A 12,902-nucleotide genomic window follows, 5' to 3' on the forward strand; every position below is an offset into this window, starting at 1 on the left:
TTCCTTTTCTGGGCAGCTGGCGAATGCTATCCTTTTGATCAGGACAGGCTCGGATAGGGGACTGGCTTTATTTGGGAGTGGGCAACGAGTCCCCCACCAGGAAGGGCCTCTCTGCAAATTTCCTTACTTCATGGATCTGATTTTTCAGTCCAGAGGAGCCTAGGGAGGGGCGCCATGCTGCTTTCCCGGCCTGACGGCCTGGGGAGGTGCCACGCGGGAAGGGGAGGGTTTTCCCAGGCTCACACAGCATGCTTAGATTCAGAGCCTCCAAGTTTCCAGCCTGTTCCAGTTTAATCCAGGCCATATTTATCCTGATTCCATCTCGTAAATGAATGCTTCACTCTTAATAGCATACAGTGGTTTGAAACACCAATTTGGTCGGGTTGGAAACAGTGAAATTTCCATTTTAATAAGCGTGCATAATGAAGAAGAATGTGGCACTGGAGCCTTGCCATTTGAAGCTATTCATAACAGACACAAAGCTGAGTTAATTAGGAATAAGCTGAGACGAGGGAAATGAGGAGACTGCTCTTTTGGGGAGCTGTGCTTGTCTCGCTCCCCAGCCCCACCCCAGCCCCATGGCTGTGCTGCAGACGGGGTAGTGTCCGAACATCAGTGATACTTGCCCGCTCTACCCTGTTCATTGCCTTCCGGAGAACTCAGCCTCTCAAAATGGGAACTAAGCTCTTCTCACAACGGGACCCACCGCCGGACTGAACGACGTGCAGCCTAGCAGACCGGTAGCCGCGTCCCCAAAGCTTGGTTGGCCAGAGTTAGTGAACTGGTGTGGCAGGTTCTCAGTTCATGCCAAAGTACTCAGTAGATTGTCTCCTTGGGGAAAAACACCTTCAGCAACAGTATATGTCTAGAAATGTCAGCTCAAATGATGAGCAAGCTCCTGGTTTTGAGCCTTCTTGCTTTAAATCTGACAGTGGTGTTGTAAGTGTTATGAAATATTTGGATGGTTACTATAGGCTAGTGTACGTTTTTTATCTGGTTTTACTTAACATGGGCTGGGAATAGTTAACACACAAAGATGCCCAGAGAAGGACTGCTAATAAACAGAAAGAGAACGCAGCCAGCCCTGTTAGTAAACTGGACGCTATTTGGCAATGTCTGAAAGCTCATCGTGTAGTCTGGGTGGGAAAAGCTGGGGAGAAGCTCTCTGTTTCATTCAGAGATTTGGTTTGTGCCCTTGTTTTGGAGAATTTAGGGACTTCCCCTCCCAGCTTTTATAGCACTTCAGATCTTCTTACCAAATACGGTCTCCTAACCCAAAATCTGAGATTATAATTTGGATTTACAAACTAAACAAAAATCTTTTATCATTGTCCTGTTTTGGAGTGGAGAAGTAGACAAAAGCAAGACGTACTCTCTAATGATTGAAGTGTTATGGAACATAGAATATAGAAACTGGCCCTGGCCTGGTGGCTCAGTGGGTTAGAGTGTTGTCCCAACGTGCCAAGGTTGCGGGTTCAGTCCCTGGTCGGGGCACATACCAGGACCAACCAACGAATGCATCAGTAAGTGGAACAACAAATCAGTTTCTCTCTCCTTTTTTCTCTCTAAAATTAAAAACTAAAAAGACCTAGGACATAGAAACTGAATGTAGACTGTGAATAAAGTCCCTGGTAATCCCACCCAGGAGAGCTGGGATGTGTGCATCCATTCGTTCGTTCATTCGTTCAGCCAGTAAGTCTTGATGCCACGTGTGCGGGCCCTGTGCTGACCGCGGTGTGGTGTGTGAGCCTCCACGCTCAGAAAACGTGTGTCGGCTTAGACCATTTATTTAAAAATGGGGTCCTGTAATACGTACGCAGTTTGCTGCATTGTATTCGTTTCATTGTAGGAACTTGCCACCTGGTTTTGTGGCAAAGTGACAAGTACTCTTTCAATTAGCAAAAGGTTAAGGACAGACTTAAGTGAAACCCACCTGATTTTTACATTAAGCAAAGGAACGAAACTCATTTGGGACAGCTGATTCTATTGAAATACAGGCATTTCCAAAATGATGAAGCTTTAGGAAACTTAGGGAGTGAAAGAATTTGCTAAAGAGGGAAAAATGGAAGAGAGAAAATGAGTCATGGGTGGGGAGTCGTGGGGAAGGAAGTGGAGAAACAGAGACGCCAGCGAGGAGGCCCTGCAGAAACTGGGGTGGGAGTCCAGGGGAAATGCAAACGAGGCAGGACCGAGAACATTCGGGAGTTTTTATAAGAGGTTCTTCTCACACTCGTTCTGCCGTTTCAAAGGGGAGTTCTTTGTTAGCTTCCCTTTACAGTATGACGGGTTTTTATTTGCAAAAAACAACATGTGGAGTTGCCTTCACTCAGCTTTCCTGGCTGTTCACATTGTAACACAATTTATTATTCATTCATACTCCCCCATCTCTCCCCCCGCCGTAGGCACAGTAAAATGACCAAAATCAGGAAATTAACATGACACAGTAAATACTGTTTTCTTCATCTACAGACCGTATTCAGGTTCTGCCAGTTTGTCCTATCAATGCCCTTTGTGTGGTGCTGGGTCCCACGGTGTATTTAATTGTCACGGTGCACAATAGTTAAGGCAGATTTAGCCTCCTTTAATCTAGAACAGTTTCTCAGTCTTTATCCTTCATGCCCCTGACCGTTTCGAAGAGTTCAGGCCAGTTATTTGGTAGAAGCCCCCTCAGTTTGGATTTGTGCGGTGTTTTCTCTCGATGAGGTTCCGGGCGTGTGTTTTGACGGGACTCACAGGAGCGTGCGTCCCTCACCTCGGGCCACCATCTGCCGGTTTGTTTCATTGCCGGCCAGGTTAGCTTTGATCACTTCATGAGTAAGATGTGGTTGGTCAGATTTCTTCACTGCCACTACTGTTTTCCCCTTTTTAACTAATACCAAGACTATATAAATAACCGATTTTTCGTCATAATTACTGCCTACTAATTTTATACCCATTCCCGGCCTGGGAAAATTTCTCCTGTGACACGTGCCCAGCGGTCATTTTCTCCTCCCATCACCCCCTTTTCCTTTATTAGTTGGAAGCCTACTACGAAGGAAAAGCTTTCCCTTCTCCCTTAGTTATTTACTCATTTATTTATTTGTGTCAGAATGTGTTATAATCTGTTATTTTTTCCGTTTCTCAAATTGTCCCAAGTTTGGCAAGTGCGAACCTTTTAGGTTGGTTCCTGTGTCCTTAGATGTGTCCCCGTTTTTCGAGCACTGAAGACTTTTTCATACCACAAGATGATACAGGTTCACCTTGTATGTTCCAAGCCATTTTTCAAAGGAGTCCTGATTCTTTTTATTGAAGAGTTAGTATTTTGAAGCCAAGACCTGGGTACTGACTGTGCTTGTTTGTGCTGGTGTAGTACTTTCTGAATCGCTAATTAGCTAATTACCACTCGAGTCCAGCTCTCTCTGTAACATCCCAGATACATATGCAACTCTTTGCCCCGCTCCAGTAGTGTTTTTAAATAAACCTTCTATATCAGAACGATTTTTAGATTCACAGAAAACTTGCAAAGGGTAGTGGAGAGAGTTCCCGTTTACCTTCCACCCAGTTTCCTTTAATGCTGACGTCTTATAAAAAAACATGGTGCTTTTGTCAAAACCACAAGATTAACACCAATACATTGCTATCAATTAAGCTCTACAGTTTGTCCACTAATAGCCTTTTTCCGTCCTAGGACCCTCTGATCTGTGGTAGTTTCTCAGTCTTCGCTAGTTTTCGTGACTGGCGCTGTTGAGGAGCACTAGTCAGCGGTCTGGGGTTCTCTTCCCAGACCCTAGGCTGCAGTGTACGGAGGCTTGGGCAGCGGGCTCTCGGAGTGAGCCAGGGGGTTCGTACGGTTCTTCATTCCTGCATTAAAGTAGGCTGTGCTCTGTGCCGGCGGTGTGCCGGATGCTGGGAATAGAAGTGGGCGTGTTTCTGAATTGGAAATAAACCGATATGTTTGGAGTAGAGGGAGTGAGAGCGGATCACGGGCTGTGATGGTGGGATTGGAAAAGTAAGCCCAGACCAGATTTTGAGGGGTCAGGGCTTGCAGAGGAGCGACCTACAAAGATCCTAATTTTAAAAAGAGGGCCGTGGCTTGAGGGGGAAGAATGGGTGGGCTCCAGGCCTGGGCAGCTCCAGGGGAGCCAGGTAGTGAATTAATTGCTGCTGGTGTGGGTGGGCGAGGCCAGTGGCCACCAAGGAGCGAAGCAGAACCAGGAGAATTTTGTGATGATTAGTAAGTGTCCAGGGTTGTAGGAGATAGGCTGTTTCACTGTTACTAGCCGCCAGCTCGTTGGTATTGCCAGTGCCTGCCAGTTGCACACCCAGGTGATGGTACTGGTTCCCCTCCGCCTGTGGTGAATGGAAGTTCCCCGCTGGTACGTCGGTGTTTGGTACGGACACCCACTCTAATACGTGCTGTTCCCTGGACAGTCCCGCAGCGAACGTAGCACCGCATGGTGCTGGCAGTCAGGTGGACCAGGGCTCTGGGATTGCTTATTCCTAGGTGAATTCTAACTGGAGTCCTACCGGATGTGGGTCTCACTGCATCTGAGATCTGAAATTTCCATTCTACTGATTTTCTTTGCCATGTTTCCCTCCAGAGTATCTGGAGGCAAAAATAAAGTTTTAAAGGTGTTCGGGTCTTTTCTGGGGTGAGCTTGGGGATGTCAGGGAAGGTAGGGTAAGTGCCATACTGGTTCTGATAAGAGTGCTACTGTCCTCGTCCCTGTGTGCCGCTTTTACTTGGAGTGACTATTTCTGGCACTCTTTTCCCAGCTGTTTACCTGAAAATCATTACATGCCGCGCCAGTGAACTGTGAACTGATTAGGTGCTAATACTGCAGAGAAGGTGTGATTCTTCCCTTAGCCCAGAAACAGGTGCATTCGGTTTGCTACAGTAAGTTGTCAGTGTGTGACTCTCCGTGCTTTTGAACTGTATGTTTCCAGAGTGCTTTTCACCCCCATGCCGTATTTATATTGAGGAGGTGAATCCCCGAACATGTGGTCAACATTTTAGCATTCAGGGTCCAACGTGTTTCTCTTTCTTTCTCTGAAATGCTTTTTTTGACTTTTGTATTTCCCTAAAAAAGTCACATTTCCTCATATATGCAATCTTTACCTTTCAGAAAAGCAAGAGGAAAGGTCACGAGTACACAAACATTAAGTATTCCCTAACGGACCAGACAAGCGGAGATCAGAGCCCCCTCCCGCCTTGCACCCCAACACCGTCCTGTGCAGAGTAAGTAGTAACGAAGGACTTAATTCCACAGAAAAGCGTGCACAACTGCAGGTCTTGGTGGCACTCACCTTTCACTGAGCTGTGGCCCAGCCCGCTCGTGAGTCTGTCAGTGGCGTCTAAATGTTACTTTACCTAAACTGGAGGCTGATGATTGCTGCAGAGTCTAGGATTGCACGGGGTTGTACGGGTGTCAAGCCGAGGTTCTCTGAAAGAAGAATCGAACTTTTCTTTTGGTGGGGTGGGGTCTGTTGCAGAGGTGGATAGCACCCCTTGTGATGATTTAAGTCTGTTTATGAAGTAAAAGCACATAAATTGCCCATTAACGTGTCAACACAATCATGATCTGCGCACTTGCCACATTCACAGAAAGCTACTTTGGGGTTTGACCCAGGAGTCCGCGAACTGCAGCCCCCAGGCCAAATCCTGGCCACGCCTGTTTCTGTGCAGCTCATGAGTGGTTTTCAAAGGGTTGTTAACACGTATACCCCCCCCCCCAAGAATGACAGATGACAGAGACTGTGTACAGCTTGTAGAGACTAAATTATTTACCCTCTGGTTCTTTATAGAAAAACTTTGCCAACTCTTGTTTAAACTAAAGCACGACAGGAAAACAGCTAGATCGGTTATGTGAATGGTAATTGTAAGTTGTTATTTTCTACATGTCCTGGTCATTCGGTGGTATAACATTTGCTTTTTTCCCCCCTTAGAGTTTTATCTCTATTTGCTTCTGACATGGATTTAAAACCCCTGCTGACTCTAATACTCTCTATGAATATTTTCAGTAGCATAGATGAAGCTTGTATTTATGTTTTTTCTATTTAACATTGAAATAAAATGACACAACAGAAGTATTCTCCCCACCACGTCGCCTCTTCCTTCTGCCACCTTTTCCTTTCCCGGCAGACCGACAGGGAGAGTGATCTCCGATCACTCGCAGCGGAACCAGCTCGTGTGGACTCTAGTCCTTGCCAGAAAGCTTTCCCCCGTGTTGGCCCAATAGAATCAGCTCCGAGGACTCCCTGGTTACCAGTGCCTGCCCGCGACTAGCAGCTTCTCTGTCTCTGTTCCCACTTCCCTGTGGAGGGAACAGACCCAGGACACCAGGGCCCCGAGCCCCCCCTGCTTGTTTCAGCCGCTCTCTCGGGCCAGCACCCACAGCTGCGGGGTTCCTTATCCTCCTAGCCTGCGTGGCTCTGCATGCAGAGCTGGGGCTCGGATGCGCTGGCCCCTCTCTCAGGGCCCCCACTGAGCTTCACGCTCAGTGTCCCCCATTCCGTGGCCAGATTCGGGGTCTGACTGCTCCTATGCGTTCCTGTCTTGGGACTCTGGCCCCTTCAGATAGACCCCACTGCTTGAAATTAGAGCCATTCCTTTCTGTGCGCACATGCCCCGCCCTCTTTCAAGGTCTAACTCGGAGGGCTCAGCATACAGTCCTCCCTGGCTCTGCCCGCCTGGAAAACAACTCACTTTCCTCCAAACCCCCCCGGAGCAGAGCGGCTCGAGGCTCTTATTTCACTTTAACTTCAGTTATATTGCTGTACGGTCGTGTCTCACGTCCTGTCCTAAAATTGCCAGCTCCTGGGGGCAGGGCCTGTGTCTGCACCACAACTGGTCCCCAAAGAGTACACTGCACTGTGTGCCCTGCAGACCCCACAGAGGGCACGGTCTGCACTTCTGTGAGCGTCTTCGTCCTTCTCTCCCCAGAATGAGAGAAGATAGTGCCAGAGTCTACGAGAACGTGGGTCTGATGCAGCAGCAGAAGAGCTTCAGATGAGAAAGCCCACCGAGACGTCAGCAGTAAGTGTTTAAACGGAAGTGCTGTGTCTGTTCGTTGTCCGTAGTGTCTGTGGCCTTTTTAAGCAGACAAATAAGTTGTGAACGTTTCAGCAAAGTGTCTGATAGTTCAGTTGTGCAGATCAGCCTCCTTTTTCCTCTCTTTGAACTTCTTTTTCCCAGAGTGGATCTGTTTTAGAGTTCATTGAGCATTAAAACCAAATGTAGAATGAGTTCTGTGAAGGGCAAAGTTAGCACTTATTACCGAGAAATGGTTGATGCTGGTGATGGACACCCGATGCCGCCGTGCCCGCCATTTTTATTGGGGTTGGTTAATCCAGACTGTGCTGGGAGATGATACGGAGGGATCGGGGAAGGGTGGGGACGGCTGGGGTCAGCGGGCCTCAGTGCTCCTCCCGGGCGGCCTCTGCCTGGCCGTGTGACACAGGGCCCTGGACAACCCAGGCTTCCGACTGGCTCCACTCCACGTCCCTTCCAGCTCTAGAGCTGGAAATTCATCTCCCTGGCCCGTCTCCTCCCTGTCAGTCACCTTTTAAACAGTGACCCATGTGCGATACGTGTTTTAACAAGTTAGAAACTCATAGTTTTCAGTATTTCATGTTGAAATTCTCATTTCAATGAGTAGTCTACTTGAAAGCTTCCAACCTATTTTCAAGTGGTTTAATGCCTCGCAAACTTTTAGACATGTGCTCTTTAAAAATTCTAGTTTATTTCTTCCTCAGATGTGGACTTCAACGTCTCCATGAAACGATCAAGAACAGGTGCAAGACAGCTGATGTGAAGCATGAACTTGAAACTTGAAGGCTTGCGTTATGGTCGACTCCCTTTTGAAGAACAGAATGTGAAACCGTTTAAAGACCATTGTACCCTAACTCAGCAACACCTGCTTTCCAGTCACGGATTTCCCCAGATGAGAAGTCGCCTCTGCAGTGTGGACAGCGTCATATTTTATAGAGCTCTATTCTAAAGTGAGGCGGCAGCTCAGTCCTGCGCTCTACTTTGCAGATGGGGATGATTCGAATACTAGTTATTGGCCTTGTTTTGCTTTTTATAACCTTAAAAAATTTAATTTCCCCCCACTTTGCGGGGAGTGATAGGGCAATTGTTGGAGGAGAAATGGGGACAATTAAGTGACCGCAGTCTGTGGAAGTGAGAACAGTGTCATTCATCATCACTAACTAATCCAGTAGTGGGTAGTCCATGCTGATGGCCTCTTTTTTTGGCTAAATGACAATTAAGCCAGTGCCCCAGACTGTCAGGAGTCCACTGTCGTCCTCTGCATCACCATTAAAAAATTGTGGGAGTTTAGAATAAAAGGCATGCTTATTTCTTTGCAGATGACCAATGACCGTTCAGCCTGTTGCCTGAGAAGGTTGTGGTGGGGAAACGTTTGCCGTGTATATTTTTTTTCATTTGAGTGTTTAGGGAAAATGCATCTGTGACTAACCAGTATTTTGGTTATCAATTGTTGCTGACAGACCCCCCCCAGAACATAGTGGCTTTACCATAACTCTTTATTTTTTCCTCACTGTCCTTCAGTCTGGACTGTGTCAGCCAAGCTGCCCCTCCACTCATCTTGCTGGTGCCCCTCTCTGGTCGGCAGGTTGGCTGAGACACGGGGGCGGCCGGGCCTCTCTCTCTGCACTCGGTCCTCGGTCGCTCCTTCTCCATGTGCTCTTCTTTCCACGTGGCCTTGCCCGCAGGGTGGCTGGACCTCTTACGTGGCAGCTCAGAGCTCCCAAAAGTATAAGGCAGAAGTGGCCAGGCCTTCCTACGACTTAAACCCTGAACCGTCCCAGCGTCACTTCTGCCCTCTACTGATTAGAGCAAGTCACAGGCCCGACAGATTCAGGAAGAGGGGACTTCCCTGGGGTGTGAGGTGGAGGTGTGGTTTGTGGGGGGTCCCCAGCGTAACACACTGTCAGAACCAGTGCTGAGGGGAAAAGATCTATTATTAGCAGAAGTAGAAGCTGCTAGTGAGTGACCTTGGGAAGCTGGAGCTGCCTGTGGTAGCTAGTGTGTAAGCTGGAGGTGAGACTGAGAGAGGGCCTTCCAGATGCTTCCTGCACCTGTTCTACAGGCTCCGAGCATCTTTTCTGAAGCATCACCTGGGAGAACTGGTCTCGTAAGGATGGCTGTGTCTAGGGGGCAGAGCATTTGAAAACAGCCTGTCACCGCGGCCCCCACAGAGGGAGGCGAAGGGGCTCTTTCTTCACGCCACCGGTTTCCGGCAGAGGCCCCCACCCCCACGCTCACGTGCAGTGGGCTGCTGGAGGAGGAGCGGTGCTCACAAGGCTGTCCATTGGATGGCCTCGGCTGTAGCTCATTTTTGTTTTCAACGAGCAGTCAGATCGACTAATGTGCTACCTGAAGTGCCTTCTCCAAAAACACCCCTCTCTGCCCCCGTGTGTCAAATCATCACCCTGTGAGTGCGTTTCCATTCAAGTCTCACCGGGTGACTCTGTGAAGATAATAAAATGCTACGGCATGGCCTCCTTTCTGGAATTCTCCTTGCTCTTGCTCCTGAAAGCAAGGACTAGATCCAGCCCTGGTGGTAGTTCCCCACTGAGGTCGTTTGGGGTGAGCAGTGGCTGCCATTTTCACAGACACAACATACAGTGTTCCCCCCACACAGCCCTCCTCCCCAAGCCGTCGCACTTAGAATTGCCTCAGAACACAGGTGTGGCCTGAAGGTGATTACCTTATAAGGGGAATGCAAATGACTACTGTTCTTGCCAAGCCTGCAAAGAGAGTGAAGTTCAGTATTTGCTACAAGGTCCTTGAACCCTGTTCTTTTTACTGCATTGTCACGTGGATTGGTCCTCCCTTTGGCCTTGATTTTGTGGGAATGTTCTGACGCTAGACTTTAGGGGCAAAGTCTTTCACCAGCATACAAGGGTTTGATATATAAATATACCTGCTATATTCAGTCTCTGCCTGTAGCTTTGGATTGGTTGTTTTTGCACTTGGAAAGGAAACAGCTGATTTTGGCCAACCCTTTGTGTTACAGGACATTGATTCCATTTAGATTTCCCTCCCCGAGGTCAGCAAGCTGTCACGTTAGGTCGGTTTGTGCCCAGACAAGGTTATGGTAGTCCTTAGGTTGCTAAGGTTTGTTGTGTGTTTGATGAAAGGGGATCGCAGGTTCTTAGATGAGATTTCTCTCTGTGGGTGGAATCATGCAGGTGAAGATGGGGAGCTCGAGGTACGGGTTTAAAAAAGTAGAAATGAAAGTTCCAAAGGGGTGGTTTCTGAGGATGTCCAAGGGCCCGGGGCCAGAGCAGTCGCTCACAGCTGAATCAGGTTAGCTGGAAAGTAGGAGCAGTAGACCAATGTACATGGTCGGCTTCTGGGTTGCTATTAGACATAAAATTTGCACAATATCCCATAGCTGGTTGAATATTTTTAAATTATAAGCATAGGATTTTATATTTGGGGGGAAGAAATTATCTGGCACATGGTATTCAGGTTTTTTAAAAACGCCAAATTTCAGTCTTAATAACTTTTATAGAAAATAAAAATAAAAAGACACCTCATACCCCATGTGTGGTCCTCCTGAAAATGATGGTCATCTGGTCCATGGAAATCACTGACTTTTCAAATGTGGTTAAATGGGGTTGAGAAAATATATGTATTCCTTTCATGGTGTTTGCATTCTTTAAGAAACCCAGTTGCTTTGGAAAAACCAAGAAAATCATCAAGATTATTTTTAGGGGTTATTTTACAGGGGATTTTACAACTGAGATAAGGTCTTGGGTTATTTCTAGTTCAGGGGAGTGTGGAAAGATACGCACTTGTGAAGTGTTTTGCTGTAGCTTATTAATCAGTCCACAAGGGAGACTTGGGCTGTAGACGGAAGGGCAAACCCAGTGTGGCTAGTTTTCTGTACGCTGTTGGGCGAGTGAGGTTTCATGTAGCAAGCACATGGCACCCCTGCTTCCACAATGCCTTTTTCAGGGTCTCTATTAGCCCTTAATTTTGTTGATTTCCCCCCCCTTCCTCTTGAAAAATAGGTTCCAAAATATAGTTTATTGTATCCTCCATTGTTAGGCCATTTGCTTCTTTTTCCACTACAGGCAGTTCACTCAGTTGGTTTTTGTGTGGTGTATAACTTTGCTGTCTGTCCAACTAACTTTTTACAAGTTTTCATCCTAAACCTCAAATCATGTGATTAATAATTTGCCTGTTTTATTTATGACCTAATTGTGATTCTTTTATTAATAAAAGCTAGTGGGAAAGGATCCTTTATTAAGCTGTTGACTAGACCTGCATTTAATTTTCCTGCAGCATATGAAGTATTGCACCAGAGTATTAAAAGATATGTAATATTTTATTGATAAATCTATCCTTTAAAAGGAAGTGTGTTAGGGTGTCGTCATTTTGATGTGAATCATGTAAATGTTGATAATATGCACTGTTTATTACACATGTAGTGTTTCAAGAGATTCATTTAATTGTCTTTTTGCTCACGTACATTATGTAGTCTATTTGCAATTGTTTTTTAAGAAGTGACATTAAAAAGAATAGTTTATGTAGAGAAGCATTAGTGGGTGTTAATTGTCTCCCACCTATATTTATGGGTGTTAGTTCCACTGCTTTGCTAGTTGCAAAGCTGTATTATCAGAGTAAAAGTGTATTTGTTAACTGTATGGGAACTAAAAATTAGGAATAAAACCATTTTCTTACATTACGGTATTTGTCATTTACTTCATCAGACACGTGCAGGAAAAACTGGCATTGTGGGTCACTCACTTCGTGCACTGGCAAAACACTAACAGTTCGCAGCCCTTGTGTAGACAGTAAGTTGGAATGTAGACTGAATGAATCAGTTCCTCAAGAACTCACTGAGTGCCTACTCTGTGAGTAGCTTTGGAGACAGAAAGGGAATTCATTTGGAAGAATTTCCGAGTGAGTAACAAATAAAAGGTGTGTCTGTGTAAAATACACAGAAGACGGTTACAGGTAGAACTGAGTGTCAGGGCTATCGGGGAGGGATGCAAAGCGAAGGTGCAAGGGAGGCCTGCAGGAGGAGCGGATTACGTGCCGCAGGCCGTCAGCTCCTCCCCGTGGAGTAGGTCTAGCCCGCGTGTGCACATGGTCATTTGCTACTGTGAGCGCTGTATTCACATTGGCAGAGAGAGATCATAAATAAAACAGGTGATTAGTTTTCTGTTGTGACTCTCTTTGGGATAGCATTTATACTGCAAAATACTATTGCTTACCTCTCAGTCTCAGCTGAGTTACTTTTTAAACAAATTTTTACAAAGATTTTTAAAATTTAGTTTTAGAGGGAGGGGAAGGGAGAAGGAAAGAGAGGGAGAGATACATCAATGTGAGAGAGACATGTTGATTGGCCACCTCACACACACGCCCCAACCAGGGACTGAACCCACAGCCCAGGCATGTGCCCTGCCTGGAAATCAGACCGGCAACCTCCCGCTTTTCGGGATGACGCCCAACCCTCTGAGCCACAAGGCTCTGCTGAGTTGCTTAACACATCTAATCACATGCAGCTGATTTAGTTGGTTAGCCCAGTCACCTATCCATTCAAAATATACAGAGCACTTTTGAAATGCTGGCCACTGTGCCTGCGGTGGACACTGGGGAAAGCAGTGACGCGTGGTGGCCATCGTGGCGGTGGTGACGTTCTAATAACAGAGCGAGGTCTGGTAGCAGTCAGAAGGCAGTTAACTGTACTCGGGACAAAGCAGGAAAGGCAGGAATGAGACAACTCCAAGTGGGAGGAGGGTTCTGCGGGGGGGCTGAGCGTGCAGGGGGCTGAGTGTGCGTGGTGCAGCTGGAGGACGTCTGCAGGGTTCCCTTACTGGGAGCCTTGCTGCCCACCCTCCGGGGCTTCGGAAGAGGCGCCGCACGTGTTGTTGGCCTGCAG

General features: G+C 47.1%; 1 protein-coding gene across 2 annotated transcripts in view; it reads left to right on the forward strand.

Annotated features, from left to right (window-relative positions):
• Positions 1 to 11,702, forward strand: part of PTPN11 (protein tyrosine phosphatase non-receptor type 11) — a 62,820-nt gene extending 51,118 nt beyond the window's left edge. For both annotated transcript variants that reach the window (XM_045200730.2, XM_024566666.3), the window contains exons 14-16: positions 5,106 to 5,218; positions 6,923 to 7,015; positions 7,735 to 11,702. In XM_045200730.2, the coding sequence (XP_045056665.1) occupies positions 5,106 to 5,218; positions 6,923 to 6,992 (183 nt within the window). In that variant the 3' untranslated portion in view covers positions 6,993 to 7,015; positions 7,735 to 11,702. The remainder of the gene's footprint in view (positions 1 to 5,105; positions 5,219 to 6,922; positions 7,016 to 7,734) is intronic.
• Positions 11,703 to 12,902: the final 1,200 nt, after the last annotated feature.

This window comes from Desmodus rotundus, chromosome 7, assembly GCF_022682495.2.
Source record: "Desmodus rotundus isolate HL8 chromosome 7, HLdesRot8A.1, whole genome shotgun sequence".
Taxonomy (NCBI): Eukaryota; Metazoa; Chordata; class Mammalia; order Chiroptera; family Phyllostomidae; genus Desmodus; species Desmodus rotundus.